Raw genomic sequence first — 14156 nt, 5'->3', positions numbered from 1 at the left:
AAAAGGGCAGTAGGTACTTTGGCCACAGCAGTTTCTATGGAGTTCAAGGGATGGCAGTTAAATTGGAGATAGATGTAGGTACCTGAGTTTGAAGAAAAGCACAGGATGGTAGATGTGCACCTTATAAACTAACAAAAATAGATATATAGCACAAACTTTCATGGGCTAAAGCTCACTTCTAGTTAAACTGGAGGGAAGGAACTTCAGACAATGAGTGACTTCAGATAGCAGAAACAAAGGAAGGAGAAAGGAGATGTAACAGCATCTGGAAGCAAATGGGGCCAAAGACGGGATTTTTGTTAAGAGGCTAGGGAGTAAAGCAATCTGGTGTTGTAAAGGCAATACCATATTTACTCGAATATAAGATGACCCCAAAATTAGATTCTATATAGGGAAAATTTACAGATTTGTTTTAATTTTCCAGGTAGATAATCTAATTATTGGACAATGGCCTTGAACTTGTCCCCCTACCACTGCTACAGAAGGGAAAAAAACCTAGGGGAGTCAGGTGGCTCCCTTGTCCTCTGGCCCCCAACTTCTTCCCCTTATTGTCCCTGAGCACATAGAAATGAGGAGCAAATTTGAAAACACTGACTTCAAAATAAACATGCCCATGGTAATTTTATTCGTCCAGAATTGATACACTTTATCTTATTTGAAATTTCTGTAAACTTCACAAGTGTTCCATTAATATACTTTTAAGCAACACTTTTGTACCTACTTACATAGCATACAAACTGGGCACTACATGATATGTTTACTGCGGAGTTGCCTAATTAGCTCCTCAGTAAAGTCTCAGAGTCTACAAATGTGCCTCTCAAATAGGCCTCAGTAAACTAATGAGCTCCATCATAGGTTAATTCTTGTAAACACAAGTACTATCCTATGGTGAAGTTCTTTAGTGCACAACAACGGATGTGCAGATGCTGACAGGGCTGGCTGGGGCATGAGCATGAATGACTGGTGCCTCCCAAGACTGGGGGGATCGCCATTTGTAGACGGCAGCAGCGTTAGCGAGCAGCAAGTGGGGACTGCTTGCAGACGCAAGTGGCGGTGTTGGCAGTGGTGGGGGAGCAAGTGCAGACCACCTGCAGACACTGGGGAGGTGCGGGGGTGAGCAGCGACTGCCCGCAGAAGCCAGTGGCAGCAGCAGCCACCAATCTCATCGGGGGCATGTGCCCCTCCCTGTGCTCCCCCTACACATCACCTACAGGCATGAGGGTGCTTCAGTGCAGGGGCTGCCTACCACCGAGCCCTGCACTGGAGCGTCCTTGTGCCCCAGCCAGCCCTTCTACAGCATGCTGAGCCACACTGAAGCAGCCCTGGGCCCCCTACCAGCTGGGGCTGCTCCAACCTGGCTCAGTGTACTGAGGTCCTGAGTACACATGTAAAAGTGGCACCCAGGAGCAATAAACTCTGGTGCAATGTGTACCAGAGTTTGTGTCACATTAATTGCACATGTAAATATGACCATTATGCATAATATTAGTCCAAAACCAAAAGACTCATGATTTACCACATAGCTCATTGGGCTGGGCCCCAGCAGAGTCAACAGCATTTCGAGCTATGGTGATCCTATACTTCAACATTACTCAGTAGGTTGTACAGTGCTACATGTACAGTTAATGTGCCTCAATTTTCTGTGCAGAAAATTCAGGCTCCCGACTCATGACTAGAACCAAGTGAGTGAAACTCAGGGGCATCCAAACCCTAAGCCACCGGGCTTTGTCTTGCACACAGGATGCCTGCCAAAGAATAAGCCTCTGGCTGGGGTGGAGGATACTTGCTGGTAACAGAGCCACATGAATCATTCAAGAACCATTCAAGAACAAGAATCATTCAAATAGATTTGGACCTGATCTGGCTAATTTGACCTGGAACATGAAAAATTCTCCTTTAAAAAAAAGTGACAGGCTGAGAAAGTGGGGAGATAGGGATTCTGTGTGAACTGTCTGGGGCCCCATTTGGTGATGTTTGCCAAACATTTAAGGCTGGTGAAGAAACAGGAGTCACTGGAAATGGGAAGGAAAGGGGCAGCTCACCTGTGAGAGCAAAGAGGAAGTTGGCATTGTGGAGGACTGAGTGCAACAGGCTGCCAGGGTATCCATCCTGGCAGCCTTGTTCAGAGAGATTGCAGTAACCCATCTTTGGTAAGGCCTTTTGGCTAAGGTCAAGTGTGGTAGGTATCCATCAGTCTGTCTGCCCAAAGTGCACCATGTCTTTTCCAGCTGTGCTCAGCATAGGCTGCATTTAATCAGTTTCATAGCTGGTTTCCATTTCTGAGCACATGCTGTTTTTGGCAGCAGTCTAAGGATAAACAGTATATTTAAGGACATTTTCTTGAATTCAGTAAGATGCAAAAACTCATCCTAGTTGGGATGGAAAGCTTGATGAGGAATATCTTGTGTTCAAAATCTTGTCTCACTCCATCCTAGCCATGCAGTTGGTGCAATAAAATAAACGGCTGTAAGAAATCCTCGGCCCTAGGAAATCCTTGCCTTTTGCATACTGCCGCAACTATCATGACTACAGAATGACTCTAACACTAGTAGGGAAGAGTGAAAGACTGGGGAAAGGATGAGGGAAGCAAATGAGCAGGAAGAATGGAGAAGCCAGGAGGGCCAAGGAAAGCTGAGCCAAAGGGAGGGGAGAAGCCACTTTGTATTTTGTCATTTTCTCTTGAAATGAAGCCACCGGGGCTCTCTCACAGCCCAGCCTGTGACTGCCCAGAAGTTGCCCTATTCCCTGGGGGCAGGCAGTTGTGCTGGGAAAGCAGTGATGACACCCCACAGTTCAGGGCAGCTTCCACTCTCTATTCCTGCACCCTGCAACACAGGCTTGTGCTGCCAGCTGGACACTGAGGAGGCCAAACACCCTCAAACCCCAACAGTCAGCCCTTACCTCCTCTTTCAATCCTTATTAACGATCCCTATTATTCACTCGGAGTAATTAGCATATTTAATGACTAATTATCATCATTCACTATTACTAGCCACAAGGGCGGGCTAGCCTGGCAGCGTGGGGCATTCTCAGCCCAGCCTCCCCCCGGGCTGGGCCAACCACAGCCACCAGCCGAGCCCCAGCGGACTGGCCTCGCCCCCGCCCAACACCCCCCACCACGGCACCTGTCTCTCACGCGCACCCCCTGTTCACTCGTTTTGCCCCTCCCCTTGCATCGAGACACCTGCCCTCCGCGCAGGCGCACTCTCCCCTCCTTGGCTGTGCCTGCTCTTTGCGCAAGCGCATTTGGCCCTCTCTTGGTCCTGCCCACTCCCGCGCGCAGGCGTAGTCGCTGTCACTGCTCTCGGCGGCACCTGCTCGGGTGGTGGTGGTCGCAGCCATCAAACGGCCGCCCGGGCCGCGCCGTGACGTCGGGGGGGGCACAGCTTTGGCCGCGCAGCTATGGCGAGCGCTACCGCCGCCAAGCAGCAGCCGCCGGCGCAGGACCAGCGGGCGCCCGGCGGGGCCGCTACAGTCACCGCCTCCGTCGCCGCCGCCGTGTCGGCGCTGCTGGGAGATACGGGGCTGGCGCTGGGCGGCTGCGTGGCGGCGGCTCTGAGCTGGGAGCGGCCTCTGCGCAGCCTGGGCGGCTTCGTCTGCGCCAATCTGCTCTTCTGGTGAGACACGCTGGGGAGCGGGGGTATTGTACTGGAGTTCCAAATTTTGGTAGTTGCTGAAAAACTATGATGCCCTGAAAAATATGCAAATAAATATGCAAATACGCGTGTAAATACATCTTATTTACTTTCTATTGCTCATAACCTGGGCCATCGAAGTGGAAACATATCTTTATTTGGAGGTGAGCGGTTAAGAAAGTGTCACCAGCAAGCCCCAAAGTCAGTTAAGGCTCCCTGAGTGTCTTGGGTTTTGCATAGGCTGCATCAGTGATCCTGTATTTCGAATGCTTTTACAGCTCTCGATCCTACCTAGTACAAGGGTTGAAATGATGTGACAGATAAGATAATTATCGCATGCCCAGCAGTGCTAGAGTGGGTTGCCCCCAGCCACATGTCTCCACCACTCATAAGGGGGATTCTTACTTTTCAGTCTGCCCAGTTCATCCCTATTAGCTATGTGAGGGTTGGCACTGAGAAAGGACTTGGAAACCAGGATTAAAGAACTGGGAATAAGGGACTAATTTTAGCCTTATCCTTGCCGCAGAGGTCCTGGCTGTGTGGCGTCTTGCCCTCGCACCTCTTCTAGGTGCTCCCAGTCCTGGGACCTCCTGGTCATGTTCTTCTGGCCCTGGCTAAGCTGGCCATGTCTCTGACCAGGAAAGAGACTCTGGCCAGAGCTGCTTTCCTTACCCTTGTTTGTTCCTGTCTCTGGGCAGAATATCATTGGGCAGTGTCTACTGGCCCTTTGGACTCGTTTGAGGGCCAGTGGGCACTGTCTGGTGTACTCTGCTCAGTGTCTCTCCTTGTTCATAACCTTTGACCAGCATCCCCGTCCTTGGTGTTTTTTTATTATTTTGCCCCAGTAATCAGTTGTCACCTCCTTTTGTAGCCTCCCCATCTGAGGGAGGCTGATAGGCTACTTATAGGGCCTAGGTCCATGTCCCTGAAGGTGACAAATAGTAAACCTCTTTCTGGCCCTAGCTAAGCTGGTTGTCTACCTGGCAGCAACTAGCTGGGGCACTCCTGGGACTGTGAGGCATATTCCAGTCCTTCATCCTGTTTTTATGGTGGAGGTGCCACACATTCAATTCAAAATATGATGGAAAGCAGTAGCAAAATAATATGTATTTTGTGTAATGTTTTTGTGGCTGACTTCCCATTTTGTGATGTGAGGTGTCTTCCAGTCTTTCATTCATTCACATCTTCAGGCAGAGTTTCACAGTTTTTCTGGAGCTGTTTGAGGGGCAGTGGTAGCCAGCCGATGGGCTCTGCTGAACATTTGACCTCTGCTACTATCCCTGTTGTCACTTCTGTTGTTCCACTGGCCTCTGCTGTTGTGTTTCCAGTGGCCACCCGGACTCGGGCAGGCTTGCTGTTTTCTTCATGGGCCCAGCCCAGCATTGCTCAACCCCACAAGTAGGCCATTTGGTGCTACATGTGCTCTCTTCAGTCTGGGGCAGCTTAATCATTACAGTGGGCAGCTCATTTGAGGACATGGGGATTTGGGGCTTCACAGCAGAAAAATGACCACGTCTCAGTGATTCATAGCCATGGGAAATGCTTGTGAGTTTTTTTTTTTTTGTTTTGGTGGCAAATACCTGTTGTTTTTTAAACACCAGTTGCTCCCTTTCATGGGAGCCCCACTCACCCATTGCCTGATGGTGTAACTTCTTCTGTGTATCTAATTGCTTACAGACCGCGAGGTATGTGCATGTGTTTTTTGGGGCTTTCTCGTTTAATACAACTGAGACTCTGGGGAATGAATTATTTTTCCTCTCATGATGCTGCGATTGCCTTTTTTCCTTCCCAGTGAATAGAAAAGACAAAACAAACAAACAGGGAAACTCCATTTTGTCCTGTAGAACCTTGGCAGTGCTCGTCTCTTTAAATAAGATGAGGTGTGGGTCGGACAGAAAGAATGTCTCGGTGTTAAGCATCTCATTGCCCAGAAAAGTAGCATTGTTGAAAGCTTATCAAAAACCCCTTGCTATAAGTGCTGTTCCAGGCAGGTCCTTCATGTTGAGGAAAAGTACACATTTAGGCTGTCACTTTCTAGATATCTTAGAGACTCGTGAATTTCCTTAGACAGTAACTGGAAGGGCCCTAATGCCTAATGATGCACTTTAATAGAAGTACGTAATAAAATGGATATGTACATAGCCCAACATATCTGCCTGTCTGTAAATGATTAGATACACAGAACAGTTACACCATCAGGCAATGGGTGAGGGGGACTTCCGTGAAAAGGAGTGACTAGTGTTCAAAGAACAACAGATATTTGACAGCAAAACACAAAAAACCCGCAAGCATTTCAATGGGTCCGGCCCTATGTATATGTGCACTGTTACCTGTATACATGAATTTTGTTCCATGTTCCAGACGGAGGTGTTTACACTTGTTTAGTCTGCCTGTCTGACATTCAGTTGCCTAACTAAAGCCCCTGGCAGACATTATAAGCAAGATGCAATTAACGTGTTACTCATGTCTTAAGTAATAACCTGGCCACACATTTAGACAATTAATGGTGCAACAAAATGGGAAACAAGCTGTACATCCCTCAAGCCCCCAGGGTACCTTCCCAGCTTTCCCCACTTAGAGAGGCACCCCAGGGAATCTTGGAGTGCCTCCTTATAAGCAGGAAAGTTGGGGTTCCCAGCTCAGACAGACCCTGTTGCATGTGATCACAGGAGCAAGTCTGGCTGAGTGGGGAAAGCTGATCACAGAGGATGGTCTGGCTGAGTGGTGAAAGTAGGGCTTTCCTTGCTTTCTGGAAACCATCTCCAGAGTTCGCATCTCCCATTGTCTCGCACCACCAAGGGCAGGACAAGGGGCAATGAGTGTTTCTTCTAGTGAAGCAGAGTATCATGGTATAGCTTAAAATACGTTGAACAGGAAGGGAGGAATTTCTCGCTACAACAGCCAAAAGTGCAGGTGGGAAATCTCAGCCCATCAGCTGAAGTTGAGGGTGAAGTTGGGTAGTAGGGAGCACCATTTCTAAAGATAGGGGCAGGTGTGGGGGTTTTCCCTTTGTTTCTAGCACATAATGAGGAGGCTTCTCTCGCACCCCCCTAATTTCATCTCTGCATGTAATGGGAAGTCTACCATAGTAACAAAACACAGGTTATAGAAATACTAATTTTGCAAGCCTAAACTCACTTAAACAAGGTACCTTGGGGGAAAAAAAATGAAAATCTCCATATTCTAGCTTTGTGCCTAGTACATAAAAGCAGAAAAATGTGAGAGTTTGAGTAGCTTTCCTAGGATCACAGTGGAAGCCTATGATGGTTCTAGGAACTGATCTTAGACCTACTAAATTCCAGTTCAGTATCTTAAATCAAAAGATCATTTTTCTCAGCATCCCCTTAAAATCAGGTTTAATGTTCACTTTAATATTTGAAACTATTCTAGTTTCTTCCATCAGCCTCCAAGTGTGATGGTATAATTTGCATGGGAAAAATGTCAATATCTGATTGAGACATGCCCTACTAGTAGCATCAGTGTCACCACTTATTTGTTTTTTATCTCTTACCACTTCATGGAGCTTAAATCAGTAAACAAATTGGAGCAGAAATGTAAGAGGTGTTTGTCATTTCTGTTTTCTCTGTTCATGAATAAATGTGCTATAGTATCCTTTTTGCCTTTTTTATTTCTGGTTTATAACTGAATGCATAGTTTTTGAGGATTTGTGTGTAAACCTGTGAGCCTTTTTGGTAGGAATTTTGTTTGACTTGCATTTCTTAAGTAACAGTATTTCATTTGATATCCCTGATCCAGTAGTGTGCTTACAAAACTGACTTTATTTTTCAAAATTCCTTTATAATGCAATTTTCTTAATCAAATGTTATTGTTATATACATTATTGTTATATACTCATTCCTTGCATGCTCTAACAACTGATGTTCTTTTTCCAAATATTTTAAGTATACAATAGAAGATTCTCCAAACCCAGTGTAGCAAGTGTGTCCATAAATACATATTCTGTGAAAAATTAGTATTTCTGATCATTCTTCATATATGTTGTTGTAGGGATTTTCTTTTTACCCTCCCTCCATCCCCCTCTTCTCCCTTTCTACTTTCACTTTCTTCAGTATGAAACTTACTAAATGCTTTTAGAAATGTTTTCGTGTCTATGACACAGTACACTAATAACAGTCCTTTACAACAATTTTAAGATGCTAGCTTCTTAGATATGGGTTTCAATACTTTTGTAAGATACCTGGGCCTGGGAATATAGGTTTGGAAAGGGTCTCCCATGTTTCTACTCCAATAAATATGAGGTAGCTTGCCCTAAAACATCTCAGGGGCATATTACCTTTATTTATGCTGTGATAAGAGCACACAAATGGGTAGTTACTGCGGACTGGCCAACGCACTTTAAGTTCACACACTAGCTTAGCCCCCAATGTCTTGTTTGCAGGTCCATAACCTTTGATAACTTGCATACCTCTTGTTCATTTCCATATCTGAATTTACATAAAAGTATATTTTATGTAATACTGCGTTAGTGTGAGATTTTTCCATTTGCTAGCTTTGGTTTTCATTTTTTAAATATGTATGTACAATAGCATAAATTACAACAGTGAATAGATTTAATTGATCACATCCCAAAGCTACTGCTGTTTAAAAATGCTTCCAGTTCGGTGGGCTAAAATTATTTGGCACAATTAACAATATCTGTGTATGCAGCAGTTACTGTATGTTACTGGGAGAAAATGGTTTTCTATCTCTGTACTTGTGACTTGCATTACCTGATGCCTGAGAGATCAGGTTTTAAGTGGCTTAAAGTCGGATGTGGGATGAAGGGATCTGCTTCAATGTGACGTTAGGTTTGGCAAGGAGTTATACACAAGTCTAGTGAGCTTGCTGACAATCTTCATTATTCTGAATCTGTTTTTTAAACACATCTTAATGTAATAAGACTGAGTGGAGGATGGGTGAGGTGGCTAGATTCTGTATCTGTCTATGTGCTGATCTATTTTTGTTTGTTTTGGTCCTTGATGTTGCCATTAGATGCAGCCTTTTTATTCATCTGCTGAAAGAGCAATCTTGAGTAGAAGCGGTAACTCATCATATGTATGGGTTAACTGTATGTATATCACCTGCCTGGAGATCATTCTAAACAAATTGTTCCACCTGATCCCATGAAACCAAACAAATATTCATAAAGGTAGTATAATGAGAAACACTGACTAAGCACTGAGAGAGATTTTGCATTTGTTGATAAAGTATTTGATCTGCTTTATGATTAGATGTCAATGCATTCCCTTCCTTATCTTATATTTATTTTTTCCTGACAGTTGACATTTATAATGCTAACTGTGCCAAAGATCTTAAAGGAATTTGCAAATATTAGTTCAGTGCTGTCACTTCTGTGAGGTAGGGCGAATATAGGGTTAGGCTTTCAAAGGCATACTTACAAGTTGTAAATATGATTGCAACATGCCTGTGATCCTGTAGAATGTGTGCGCATGCATTGAAATTTGTATACACAAATGCTATCTGATCAGCTGGCTTTTTGTTGCTTGCCTCATGTTCAAAAACAAAGCTACCTGACATAATGACTGGAGATAGGATTTTTTTTTTTTTTTTATTTACGTCTCTTGTGTAAGCATGTCACCTCCACCGTCATCCCGTAGAAGGTCACTGTTACAGGGTGCCCTCAGGGTTCAGTCCACTGGTGCCATACCTTAGTGTTAAATAACTTGGAGCGAGGGTGGTAGACTGAATTTAGTAACTGCCTTTTTCCTTATCTATATCACAGACATCAAATAGTTCAGTCCCAGGCCCTCAGGCTTTCTACCTGCAAGGTCTTTTCTTGCCCTGGCTAATAGTTTTGGTTTTGTCCCTTCTGGGTCTTGAATCCAGAGCCCTCAGCTCCACAGACCAACAGGTTATCCACTGGGCCAGGCCTATAGTCTTTGCTGTCACGGTGTATCCCACACCTCAAAGCAAGTACTTTCAGTCCTTTTTAGGATCAGTTACTGCAGAGTCTTACGTCTCAGCAGTCTGCTACGTGGTCTCCACATTTTCCCTTACAGTCCCGTCCATTCCACTGGATGTTATTAACAGAGATTTTAATGAAACAGCCCCCTGTTTCAATGAAATGAGCAGTCTGAGTTGCTCACAAAGTCTAGATTCTATCTAGAACATAAACTTCAACCCTGGGCCCAAAAGGTATCAGTGAAGAAAACCACTCAGCTTGCCTTCTGTAATGGGATGACTGGCTCTATGGGTGCAGAGAAAGCAGTGGACGTGATATACCTTCACTTTAGCAAGGCTTTTGATACGGTCTCCCACACCATTCTTGCAAGTAAGCTATGGAAATATGGGTTGGATGGATGGACTGTAAGGTGGATAGAAAACTGGCTAGATTGTCAGGCTCGAAGAGTAGTAATCAGTGGCTCAGTTTCTCATTGGTAACTGGTATCAAGTAGAGTGCCCCAGGGGTTGGTCCCGGGCCTGGTTTTGTTCAATGTCTTCATCAACAATCTGGAAAATAGCACAGAGTACACCTTCAGCAAGTTTAGAGATCACACCAAGCTGGTGGGAGTAGTAGATATGCTGGAGGGTAGGGCTGGGATTCAGAGAGATATGGGTAAATTGGAGGATTGGACCAAAAACATCTCATGACAAATCTCAAGGACAAGGCACAAAGTCCTGCACCTAGGACAGAACAATCCCATGTACCAGTACAGGCAGGGGACTGACTGGCTAAGCAGCAGTTTTGCTGAAAAGGACGTAGGGGTTACAGTGAATGAGTCCACAGTGTGCCCTTGTGAAGAAAGCTAACAGCATACTGGGCTTCATCGGTGGGAGTGTTGCCAGCAGATCAAGGGAAGTGATTCTTCTGTGTTCAGCACCGGTGAGGCCACATCTGGGGTACTGTGAGGCCACATCTGGGGCATTTCAAAATGGCCATAGGATGCTTTAATTAAAGCTTATTCATCAAAGCTTTAGTTTGGGCTCCTCACTACAGAAAGGCTTTGGGCAAATTGGAGAGTCTAGGGGAGGGAAGTGGTTAGGAGACTGGGGCACATGACTTCTGAAGAGAGGCTGAGGGAACTGGGCTTATTTAGGCTGGCAAACAGAAGACTGTGAAGATTTAATAGCAGGTTTCAGCTACCTGAAAGGTGGTTCCAAAAAGGATGGAGTGAGGCTGTTCTTAGTGGTGGCAGATGACAGAACAAGGAGCAATGGTCTAAAGTTTTGCAGCAAGGGAAGTTTAGGTGTTAGATATTAGGAAAAACCTTCTCACTAGGCAGGTCATAAAACTCTGGAACAGATTTCCCAGAGAGTTTCATAGTTGGTAGGGTCAGAAGGGACCTGAGCAGATCATAGAATCTGACCCCCTGCCATGGCAGGAAAGAGTACTGGGGTCAAATGACCCCAGCAAGGTGTGCATCTAGCCTCCTCTTAAAGACCCCTAGGGTAGGAGCAAGGACCACTTCCCTTGGAAGTTGGTTCCGGATCCTAGCCGCCCTGACCGTGAAGTAGCGCCTCCTGATATCTAGCCTAAATCTACCCTCTGCCAGCTTGTGACCGTTATTCCTGGTGGTCCCCTCTGACTAGTTTGTAACAGGCCACTAGATCCCCCCTCAGCCTTCTCTTGTGGAGGCTGAACAGGTTCAGGTCCCATAGGACTGAAGGGTCTCTCCTCATAAGAGGTTGTGAAATCTCCATTCTCAGAGGTTTTTAACGTCTGGCTAGACAAAGTCTTTGCTGGAATAATCTAGTTTGGGATGGTCCTTTTTTGAGCAGGGGTTTGGACTAGATGTGACCTCCTGATTGTGTATGATTCTGCTGCTGAGATCCCCGCATCTTTGAGTCCATTCCCCATATGCATATGGTTTGCTGCTGGGTTCTCTCTCCTCTCCCTCTCAGGTACTCTGTCCTGATTTCACTACTAGGCCTTACCTCTCTCCTGGAGTATTGCCTGAGCTTCATTGCAGCCGTGCTGCCTGACTTGAGTCTCCCCCTGCCTCTTAATCCCTGCTTAGTTTCTTGCCTAAAGAAAATTTACCTAGGTTTTGTCTGGGGCTAGCACGTAAATTTCTTTTAACTGATAATCCAACTTGATCCCCAATGCCAGTATGTTCCTATCTTATTTGCTTTTTTTAATAGGAATGTCAAAAACAGAGCACTTTTTGTCTCAGTCATCTTTGCTGGGGTTAGCTTTAAGTCTACAGAAAAAGCAGGCTTACTATATTTTTCTTAATGGACTAGTTCAGTTTTTGAAATTGCAAGCAACTCTGGGTGCTTGGGTTCCTGGAGACCCGCTCTAATTAAAATGCCACAGTGTCATGTGTATTCAGGCCCCACACATTTCGAAATGGCCATGGAATACATGACCTAAAGCTTATTCAACAAGCTTTTAGTTAAAGCACCCTAGCAGCCATTTTTGAATCCTCAGGGGCTTATCCATATGATGCTACGGCAGTGCTAGAGCATTGAATTGGAGCATGTGTATAGGTATCTACTGTGTGCAGATTAGTGTTTCCCAAACTTTTGATACCTGGAGCACCCTTTTTTTCTTGATTAAAAATGGAAGTACGCTTAAACCTGAAAAGGGGTAGGCAGTGTGTACATGTGTGTGCGTTTCAAAATATGTAACAGATTCCATACCTCTGCCAGAAGAAATCCTACCAGTGCTGAGATGTACTGAATAGTCTTCTTTCTTTTAAGCAAAGGATCAGTTTCTGCAAGTGGTTCTCAATCTTTTAAGCCTCAAGCCATCCCTCTATAACTTCCCTGAATTTCATGGTACCCCTGTTAAAAATGACTGAGACATAAATTCAGAAGAGATATGGGCGTGGGGGGTGGCCTTTGAGGCTTCTGCCAGCGCCAGGAGAATGGGAGGAAGCAAGTTGAGTTGCAGAGATCAGCTCTGCATCCACCCTCCAGCCTGCTCACAGCAGAGCAGGCTGTTAGGGCTGTGCAAAGTGGAAAGTATTCGCTTCGGATTCAACCAATTCTGAGGGCAGTGATTTGATTCAGAGATTCAAAATTCAAATCACTGTCCGGATTCCATTCGGCTGAATCGGATCTGAAAGTTTCAGCGCCGCTTCAGAGATTCAGCCATAGACTAAACAGGCAGCTGCCTCCAGCTGTAAATCTGTTGGGGTTGGGGGAGAGGAGAGGGGGGGATTGGGGCTGGTGTAAGGGGTGTATTACTCAGGGAGAGGTGGGGTGGGTGTGGGCTGCAGGCATGGCAGCAGTCAGAGCAGGGACTCTGCCCTGCTGCCACTTGCCCAGCTGGGGCAGGGGAGGGGATGTGGGCATGACTCACTCAGGGCAGAAGTGGGCAAGCGGCAGCAGGGCCCCTGCTCCCAGCACTGCCATACCCGCCCCCTCGCATCAGCTGGCAAGCAGCAGCACAGAGTCCCCACTCCCAGCATTGCTATGCCCTGCTGCCACTTGCCCCCTTCTGCCTGGAGCAAGCCCTGCCTGCATCCTGCGCCCCCTCTAACTGCTCCACAAGTAACGTGCCCCTCCCCCCCCAGCTGGGCAGCTTGTTTCAGTGCCAATCTCTCCCTCCCCCAGCTGTGTCAGCTGTCTATTTATTCCACGTCTGAATTGCTGAATCTTTTCCAAATCTGTTTTGGAATTGATTCGGATGCTTCAAATTGATTTAGAGCTTTTAATTAGACTCCCGATTCGATTTGGATTTAGAGAGTTGGTCACCTAATCGGGTCGAATCTCTTCCAAATCTAATTGGCTACTGAAGCTTTGCATAACCCTACAGGCTAGGGGGAGCATGGCGCGTGTGAGTGTAGGGGGCAGGGAAGGGTAGGAAAAGGCTGCTTCTTTGGGGACTGTCAGTGGTGCTGCTGCTGCTGGAGTGGTGTCAGACCGGGGACTAGAACATTTACTGCCTCGCACACGGAGATCTCATGGCATAGTTGAGTTTCACTGGTGTAAATAATGTGCCCCTTACTACTATAATTCATCAAGGGCAACACTACAGGAGTGTTCTTAGTTCTTCTAATACAAATTTACGCTATATTCAAAAACAGTACATCACATTCATTGAGAGCAGGTTGAGACAAGTCCAAACAAGCAGATTCCCTCCAAACTAATATAAATTTGGGAGGAATCTAATTGAAACCTTTTGTCATTATCTAGAAAGAGGGAGGGAAACTGTATCCTTCCATGTTAGCTGATAGGTTAGTAATGGTCAAAACTGTATGTACTTGCATGAAAAGGGTAGTAATGAACAGAGATCCTGGTTTTCTCTGTTTAAAAATCCCCAACTTTCTGATTTAACCCTCCTGTCCACATTTTTCTGCAATTAGAATGAGATGCCACTATGCATACACATGCATACACGTGTGTGTGTGTGTGTGTATAGATATCAGTTTAACACAATATTTTATTGATATATTTACAATTTTAAAGCAATTTAGAAAGCTACCAGTGCCTCAATCATTATAATGCTACAGGGATTTGGGAGCGGGGCTTAGGGGTCTGGGAGCTCAGGTGGTGTTCTCGTCGATCCTCCCAGTCTCGGGCTATGGGCTGAGGAGGGAGAGGAGGATCCAC

At 45.7% G+C, this 14156-nt stretch overlaps 1 protein-coding gene across 1 annotated transcript in view; it reads left to right on the top strand.

Moving 5' to 3' along the window:
- The first annotated feature begins 3338 nt into the window (after positions 1-3338).
- The window catches only part of FAM134B (family with sequence similarity 134 member B), a 107261-nt gene continuing 96443 nt past the window's right edge, over positions 3339-14156 (top strand). The window contains exon 1 of the mRNA XM_019541891.1: positions 3339-3617. Within this exon, the coding sequence (XP_019397436.1) occupies positions 3403-3617 (215 nt within the window). The 5' untranslated portion in view covers positions 3339-3402. The remainder of the gene's footprint in view (positions 3618-14156) is intronic.

The sequence above is a fragment of the Crocodylus porosus genome, unplaced genomic scaffold, assembly GCF_001723895.1.
Source record: "Crocodylus porosus isolate Cpor-Errol unplaced genomic scaffold, CroPor_comp1, whole genome shotgun sequence".
NCBI lineage: Eukaryota > Metazoa > Chordata > Crocodylia > Crocodylidae > Crocodylus > Crocodylus porosus.
This window is presented reverse-complemented; position numbering and strand designations above follow the sequence as displayed.